The 9095-nt window shown below is 43.4% G+C and overlaps 1 protein-coding gene across 1 annotated transcript; it reads left to right on the forward strand.

Annotated features, from left to right (window-relative positions):
- The first annotated feature begins 2634 nt into the window (after positions 1 to 2634).
- Positions 2635 to 5416, forward strand: MANBAL (mannosidase, beta A, lysosomal-like). The gene is made up of 2 exons (XM_010294894.1): positions 2635 to 2784; positions 5309 to 5416. Exons 1-2 carry the CDS (start codon positions 2635 to 2637, stop codon positions 5414 to 5416), a joined length of 258 nt encoding a protein of 85 aa, XP_010293196.1.
- Positions 5417 to 9095: the final 3679 nt, after the last annotated feature.

Consider the following 9095-nt stretch of genomic DNA (forward strand, 5'->3'; position numbering starts at 1 on the left):
GGGTCCAGGGGAAGCTTCCTTGCAGGGTCTGAAACAGAGTACCAATCTTTAAATGTAATTTAAGAACAAGTACCTTAAGTGTAGCCATGTTAATAGGTGAGGTGGTCTGAGGAAAAAGGTGGTTGACACTTGTGGAGAATAAGAGCTATTAGCCAAGGAAGACAGTGAAACTGTTAGCTTCTCAGGAACAGGGAGGAAGACTCCATTATCCTCCAGGGACCTGCTGGATTAGCTGCAAGGCGAAGTGTAAAGAGGTAGTGCTCTTGGTGCAAAAAGGCCGTGTGCCTGATGCTGAGCCCTGGTTCCCCAGTTTCAACTTTGGCCTGATCATTTGCATAAGGTTTAGCCTCCCTGCACGTGCAGGTTTGGGCATTGTGTTAACCACAGGAGTTTTTTAAAATGGGGAAGAATTTTGCTAATACTAGTTCAGCTCCATTGAAAGCAGGAAGACTAACAGTCCGAATGTGGGTTGCCTGCTGTCGCTACTGTGCAACAAGGACACTCTACTATGACTAGTTGGAGCAAGATGTCAGGTCTTCTCTGAGCACATTTCATGGGGTAGTGCTTAAAATGGTAGTGGCAGCTGCTACGAGCTTGCATGAGAGCTCTTGATGCTGGTCATGTCACCTGGGGTTTGTTAGAAAATTACTAATACACTCAAGGGAGGTGAAATGGGGTGGGAGGGGAGACTTGAAAAAGATGAGAATAGAGATTTTTTGCTTTCATTGTATTGGTTTCCTTTTCTGGTTTATTTTTGTGTGTTGTGTTTCAGGTGTATGAATCAGGGTTATCAGTAGGAGTTTTTCCTGAGAAAACTCCGGGTGAGGCATGAAGCAACATCCCTTCCTGCTCTGTTTGAAGAAGGGGGTAGGCAAGAATAACATTTTCAAAAGTCAAGATGAAATGCAATTCAGGGATGAATTTTCACATGATTCTGTTTCTTGCTTAGGATATGCTGCCTTAGTGGATTGGGGGGGAGAACATTTTAAAAATTAAGAGCAGTTAGGGATGAGCCACTTTTATGTATGCTTTGTTGACACTGTTGTATGTCCGGTGCAGCCTTTGGGTCTGTATTGGGCCTTGCTGGGCCTGAGTGGCCCAGTGTGTGTGCTGGCTTGATGTACAGGTCCCATGCAACCCTTGCTTATTGAATTTTAATCAGAATTTGAAAAGTTTTCTTTCACTGAGGTACAGACCTGGAAGGGACTGCAAGAGGTCACCTATTCTTGTCTTCTGATTCAAAGGCAGGATTATGTATACTCACACCCCATCCCAAGGGAATGCTTATCTGATGTGCTTTTCTGAATCACCAGTATTCTGCTGGCTGGCAGTCAGTCCATGCAGTTGGAATTTTTTCCTGTCTTTTAAAATTCAAAATAATATCCTGTACTTTAGCTGAATTAAAACAAAACAATTATTTCTTGTGATTTATATACCACTCCTTTTAGTATGTCTCCAAATGACATCTACCTCTTATGCAACAGCATTGAGTTGTTGACTGATTCTCAGATTTATCAACTATAACTTTACTCAAATTATACTCTTAAGTTTACCATCTTTCTGAACTGGGTCATGTCTGCAGATTGTAGAAGTCTCTTCCTAGCCTGAGAAATACAGAGCCTGCTTTGCAGATAATTTCTAGGAGGCAGGTTACTACCATTCAGCTGAAATGTGCATGCAGCACAATCTCACACCCAAGCTTTAGTAACGTAGAGAATTGTAAGTATCAGTAGGTAGTGCTGATTCAATAAGTACGCACCAGGATCATCATACAGGTCAGGGAAACTGAGTAAGACAGTAATCACAACTGAGTTCTGATGGCATCTCAGACTAATTGAATTTCTCTTTGGGGACTTTCTGTGGTGTACTCCAGCAATTCTGGCAGGAGAGTTCTCCGTTATTGTAGAAAGCCATTAGTCATTCATAGAATGAATTGACAGCTCTATTAGCAAAAGATAAAGGAAGGAAGAAAGGATGGTCTCGTGGCTGAGAAACCAGCTTGGGACCCAGGAGATGAATATTTAACTCGTCTACAAACTACCTGTGTGACTATTGCAAGGTATATGGGGCTTAGTGTAACTGGCCACTAAAACCATGCCTGACTTTAAACACAAAACTCATTCCTCTGTCTTCAACAGGTCTGCCTTCTTTATTTAAGTTTAATGGTTTATTTAAGTAGTAGTTGGTTTTGTACACCATCTAAAACAACAGGGCTTTGACCACATATACAATGTAAGTGAAAATGACTAACAGTCGTCTTGCATGCATGATCGACTTCAGCGAGAAGTATGTCCTTGCTTATTAAGCTTTTCCCTTATTGTTTCATGAATATTGTTCATATTTTGTTTGTCTTCCCCTCACCTGCAGATGGACTAATACTAGCATTTGAGGACTATTTTTGTAGGCAGATGGTAAAAGACAAGCATCCAAATAAAATGCAACTTTCATTTCCCTCTTCGTTATTGGTTCTGCAGGCCAACGGTATCTTCCAAAAACTTGCATGAGGTAGTCTGTCATTTTTTGAAAGTGAATACCAGAAAGCATGATGCAAATAATTGCCTTTTTTTTCCCTCCCCTGCCTTGTAGTAACTAGTCTTCTTGAGAGCATTAGAGGAGAAGAAGGGTGCACTCACGATGGCTGCTGAGTTGGATTTCTCCCCACCGGAAATCCCTGAGCCCACATTCATGGAGAATGTGCTACGCTACGGACTCTTCTTTGGAGCCATTTTCCAGCTTATCTGTGTGCTAGCCATAATCCTCCCAGTTTCAAAGGCCCATAAGACAGTAAGTAGTGCTCTTTAATATTGATATAGATGGGCAGAGTCAGAGAAAGTAGGATGGGAGGGAACTTTGAGTAGCTAATGGAGGCACAGTGGTCTGCCCCTGGGATTGATGACAGTTTCATTGTTCATTCTCTTTCCTTGCCTCTAGCTTTCCCACCTCCAGCTTTTGCCTTGTGATTTACCCCCAGATTAGAAAGTCAGGAACAAGTACCTGAGCCAGGGTCTCTCTGAATATCAGTGAAAAAAGTGACCTGAAGCACTGGCAAGGTGTGCTAAATGTACATGCTGTTCCCCACTGCACACAAGAAGGCTTTAGTCCCGACCCCATATTGTCATCCTGTGGCTGATTTGCTTTACTAATTGCCAGGCAAGGCCTCCCCCTTGCAGGACCTGCCTCTCAGGAAATGACTCTGAGCTCTAGTTTGTGTGCAATTTTTGTAAATAAGATACAGGTAAAATTTCCAGTATATTCTAACGTGAGGAAGGCACTTTTTCATACTGACACCCAATCCTGTGCTGGCAAGTGGAAGGTCCTTTGATGCAGTTAGTACAGGAGAAGGTTAAAGTGGAAGGTTGAGGTGAGCTACAGGACTCTGATTCCTCTAGACTGGGCCACAGTGGGATGACCTGCATCTACCTGGCTTTTCTGGTAAAATTGCTTGGTAATGCCTGTGGTGCTGAGGACGGATATTTCAGTGCTCGTGATCACACTGCAAGTTTGGTGGTTGATGTAGATTTTGTCTGAATGTGTGTGGTATTTTTTCAGTAACAACTCATCATGGGAAGTTTTGGTTTCAGGCTATCTTTATTGCCATGTTTGCTCCCTCATGTGCAGAGGAAGCACGGAAATTTTCAGCCTGTCTGGGGAAGGGAATGCCTGAGGGTGAGGTACAGTGTGAAGGATACAGTTCATGACCCAACTCTCTCACCTTTAATTGTTGGTGTGATGTGAAGTTGCGTTGCTATACTGGATTAGTGACGCTGCCCTGGCATGCAGCTCCCAGCAGGGAGATGAAGCAGGTGGCTGCTGGTCACCATTATTCGGCAGCCACCAGCTCCTGTCTGTCAGAGTCCATGGTTTCCCCTGATAAATTTTTGAGAAATACTGAGTAGCCTAATTCTTGAAAGCTGAAAAGAGTGAGAGCGTTAATGTGAAGTGGGAAACTGAAGACAAGGCCCCCAACCAAAACGATAAAGCTCAAGGACCTGTTACTGTTTAAGTTTGCAAGCATGCTTTGATGCAAGCACTTTTTTGCGTGCTCTACTTTTTATTTGTGCCATATGTATACTGTCCTCTTGATTTCCTGTCCATATGACTAATTTACAAGACCATAAACACTTGAGGCTACCCCTCCAGATCTTGGGAATGATACTTGAGTCTGGGTAGGATACCAAGGAGCTTCTCTGTCTTGGAGGCTTCAGGCTTTGAAGTCTACCTTGGTTTGAACATTAGAAGGCAGCAGTGTTCACTTTACGGCAGCAGCACAGTGCATCCCTGAGTAAGAACTGCATGTTGCTCCATTTCTCCAGAGCCTGCCAGCTCCCCGTGTGCCGATTACAGCCTTTGGAAAGCTAGCCAAGTCTCCTTCCTTGGAAAGCCACACAGATGTGAACTGTAATAGCCCGGTAACTTGAGAGACTTTTGAACCAAGCTCCTTGATTAAAAGGATACTGTCAGATGTTCGCCTCCCCCTCCATTATCTGGAGTGCTGTCTTGGAAGCTTGAAACTAGCACGTCTTGCTCAGCCATTTTTTGTGTGTCCTTTTCCAGTTGGCACGCTCTAACTGATAGAAACCAAGATGCTAAAGCAATATTTATACTCAAATGCATTTAATGAAAGGAGGCAATCTGCATGTGTGCGCTTTCTCAGATGAGACTGGCGCTGTTCCCTTGTGTTTTTACAAGATAACTAGACTTTATTTCCCATGGCTGAAATATTATCTGTCATCTCCCCTGAAGGAAACAAGCAGCATATCTAAGCATTCCTTGTTAGTCCAGGTGAAGAAGCTTTGCCTGCAGTTCCCTCCCTGGATTTTGAGCTTGGTTTAGAGCCTCTGAACTTTACATTCTTTCTACTGTTTTGGGGAATATTTTTTGTCTTGCACATGATAATTATTAACATTTGGCAGAAACACCTGCTGAATGTTTCCACGCACACTGGTGATTATATGGTATCTTCTTTTCCTAATTTGAATAGTTTTCATTTAGTGTTGATTTTCTTCTTGCCTTTAAAGTTGGGTTTGTTTTTCTTTTCCAAAGCCTGTTTTAGACACTTAAGCTTTAACGGCTTCTCTGGTAACAAGCTGTTTCTGTGCATAAACTCACACTCATCAAAAACCACATGCAGAAGAAGCAGCGATGGTGCTGCTCAAGTCTCATTAAATGTGGACTCAGTTTGATGTAGATGTGTTCCAACAGAGATACCCAGCACTTGCTTCCTTTGGCTTATACTCAAATTCCCAAAGTGAGCTGTCAGCAAATTGTAAAAAAAAGTTACTGACTGTTTCTTAATTGATTCTTATAGGACTCGGACAGTTTTGAGCCTAAGAATTCAGAGACAGTGAAGAAGCCAAAGGCAACTGCTCCACAGATAAGCAAGAAACCCAAGAAGGAAACCAAAAAGAAACGATAAAGGCATGACCGATGATCCTCAAAAGACAAAATAGTCACCTGTAATCATGCTTCCTTGGAGATGACATCAAAGGCAACTAACTATATTAAATGGTTTTCTGGCATTGCCATGCTTCACCTTTTGGGGACAAGGGAGAAGGAACTTGTAAGAGTGGAAGGGGTGGGGTTCTGCCATGGATTTCTTACATGTAAAGAGGACTTCACATGTCCAGGACTTCATTTGACATGATTAATGTGTCAGTCACCATTAAAGTGACTTCTGTCATTTCTGATGGGTAGAGAGGCCTGTTGTCCTAGCTCCTCCATGCTGTCTAGGGTTTGTAGTAAAGTCCCTGTGGAAGGTGGAGCATGCGTTTGCTACTTTGGATACCGGTTTGTGTTGTGTTTTTTGAAGATGGAGGGATCAAATGGATCAAGGTTACCACACTACATAGCTTTGTATTCATCTCTGTTGTCATCCAGTCTGAAATACATAGCTGCATTTTATGGCTTAATAATAATGTCTTTGTCATATTCTTTAGTTCTTTAGGTAATAACTCATCAGATTCCAGACTGCTGTAGATGAAAGCTTTCATTTCCCCAGCGTCGCTACCTCTTTCTTATTCCCCACCCATGCACTTTTCCTTTCTATTCCCACCCTTGAAAGCAGGTACATTTCTGGGAATTGAGGCTGTGGTGGGGACTGCAATGACTACAAGAATCAGGGAACAATTTGATTCTGGAAAGTGCAGAATTTAATGCCTGTGCTAATAGAGTGTTCTTGGAAACTTGGGAAGACCAGGTACTGCATGTTGGGGAAAAGCTGCTCTGAGACAGGAGTTCGGAGTGCTGCATTGGTTGTGTATCAAACAGCACTGCCTCTCTGTACTGTTGATAAACCCTCCTGTCAGCTAGCTGAGTCCTAACCATGTGCTCCATTTCAACACAGCTGGGGTTTGTTGCATTTGCAAACTCCCTCCCAGCCTTACCTGCTAGAGTCTGCTGCATCTCCTCTCACTGAATTCTTCCTGAAGTTAAATGTGATCTCAGCCTGAGGACAAGTGGTATTTTAAGATCCAAGGGGTGGCAAGCTGGCTGTGTAGCATGACTATATGGCAAGAGGCATATACACTATGTTCCTTCAGGCTCTGGCTCTCCAGGCCCAGGGACAATCTAGTATTAGATTTAAATATGGCTAGACAGGACTGGAAAGAGATAGGTGGTGACATAGCCACAGAGTCTCTGTAGGGCAGCTCGAGTTTCCTGATGCCAGCTCACATCTTGGTTTGTTTGATCACGAATGAGTCAATGGGAGGAGAACCTGCTCTTTTAGGCGCACCCATAGTTCAGAGCGACTTTGAAGGAAAGGGTTCCCTGGCAGGGCTACGAGTCTGCGATCCTTTTTGCATACATAGACTCCCATCCTCAATTCATAAACGCCTTGTGAGCCCAGATACGGTAGCAGTGTTGTGCTGTGTGTTCTCTAACAGGAGTTGAACAGCACACTTACAGGAACTATCGGTGTGGAGAACGGCCACGATCTCTGCTCGCTTGTGCTTTTGGTGGGTGAGACAGAGGGATCCCAGTACCAGTTTGGTTCTAACCTCTCACTGCTTCCCTGCTCCAGGCTCTCTGTTTCTCTTAACCAGAACGCTGACACCAAGTTGCACTGCTTAAAATCCAGCTTAGAGTTCTGCTTTAAATTCAGCATTTACTTTTTCTTCTTTTTTTTTTGAGCTACATAAAGGCAACACTAGGAGGACAGAACAAAGCATGGGAGACACAGCACTCTAAAGTTGCTTTGAGTTCTCAATACAAAGAAACATTACAAAAATTTCCCACGCAAATAACAACAATATTGTGCTATGAGTTTCCATTACAGACCTGTGTTCCGGTCTGTGATCTGCAGGGGAAAGAAAAGTACCGCCCTGGATAGGTGCTGCAGATCACTTCTTTCTTTTTAATAAATGACTTTCTGCAGGTTACCTAAAGAAGGGGATTAATGCTTTCATGGAATTGCAACTATTGAAAGAGTATCACACACATTACCCGAAATATAGAAGTGCTTCTACAGCTAAGAACCAGTTAGCAATGAGCACTGTGTGGTTGTTACCTGAAATAGCAGGCTACTACATCAACATCTACATGCAGCTATTTGCAGGCTGGCTTACTCATTGCTAAATAGAAATCATTGATATTGGGGTTTGTTTTTGTTGGAGGGAAGAGGGATTAAGATAAATTTCCCAGTCTGTTCCTAACAGCTTGTTGCCTATTTGAATGCTCTTGTTAGCTGAACTTACAGTATGTTTTTAGAGATTACCAATATCCCATGTATTTTAGTTCTCTTGAAATGTGTAATAAATACAATCAGAATCTCTGTTAAAAAAAAATCCCTTTTTAAAGTTGTGCTGCCTCTTTCCATGCATTCATTGTGACAGCTGCCAGAACCCTCAGACTATTAGAACACAGGGACATAAACAACCTATTCATAAAAATGATCCATTAAGGGAGAGCCTTTCACATCCCTTAATCTGTGAGAAATTGGTTGGTTAATAGTCAGGCATGTGTGTATCTGTGTTGGACTTGGAATAGCAAACTATCTCCCAGTACAGTTTCATCTTCCTGGAATGAAGGAAAAAACGATGCAATGACTAAAATAATTTGCCTGTCCTGAGAGATTTTGGCTTCAAGAGCGCCTATCAAGGTAGCAATAATAAAGACATAATTTGCTAATAACATGAGCAGGGGATTAGATGGGGATTCGGTAAACTCCTAACAGGGATTTTCAGTAGCCCTTTGGTGTGTGATTGTAGCTCAGGTTTACATGGCTGGAGCATGGAGCTGGCTGGTGGCTTTTCTGGGCTGTGGTAAGACCGGTGTGGTAGCCCAGCTCTGGCAAGCATCTGTTTGGTTCCCTCACCAGAAAACCAAAACGAGAGGACTAGTGTGGTGACTCCTTTAATTCCCAAGCGCTTTTCTCCAGGCTGTTTTGTAATTAACATCCCAAAGGCAGCTGAAGACCTCATTAAGTCACTTTTATTGGAGAGGTTTTCAAAGGTCTGCCTCCAGATACCAGCCAGTAGGCAGCACCTTGTGAACAGCACCTTGCTCTGCCACTCAAAGCCCAGGAGCTGGGCTGAGAGCTGGGTTTCCTCTGCTAACATTTGTTACGAAGCTCCTTTCCCTCAAAAGGCCAAGCCTCAGCTCCGAAGAAACATGGCTGGGACTTGAGAATTCCTTGCTTCCGTTTTTGATCCGTGTTTAAGCAGCTCTGCCCCTCTGGCTGCGCTCATCTGGAGAGCTGTGGCCATCGCCGTCCCCTCAAGCTGTCCCATGCTCACAATGCATCCTTGTGCTCCTCCAGTGCAAGCAGCACAATCCCTTGAGACCATGTAATAAGTAGCTCGTGACTGGAGTTCCAGTTCACATAGTTCAATTAAATCCCTGTTAATCTTGTTCAGACCTAATTTACTTTCATTCTCATACACACGCTTCTGTGCTTCAGAGAGATTCTGGTGAGGTTCCCTACCGAGAGGAACTGAAGAGCCCGAGGCCATCTTTGAAGAGGACTGATGTTTGCAGAGCAGCCCCCTCGTAGAGTCAATAAGCTAAGATTGTTTCCCAGCCTGTCATGAAGAATGTGAAAATACTCCTTCAGTGCCTGCATTTCAAGGAGGGTCAAGGCTAGATCTAATGATGCT

Source organism: Phaethon lepturus, unplaced genomic scaffold (assembly GCF_000687285.1).
Source record: "Phaethon lepturus isolate BGI_N335 unplaced genomic scaffold, ASM68728v1 scaffold27149, whole genome shotgun sequence".
Lineage (NCBI taxonomy): Eukaryota > Metazoa > Chordata > Aves > Phaethontiformes > Phaethontidae > Phaethon > Phaethon lepturus.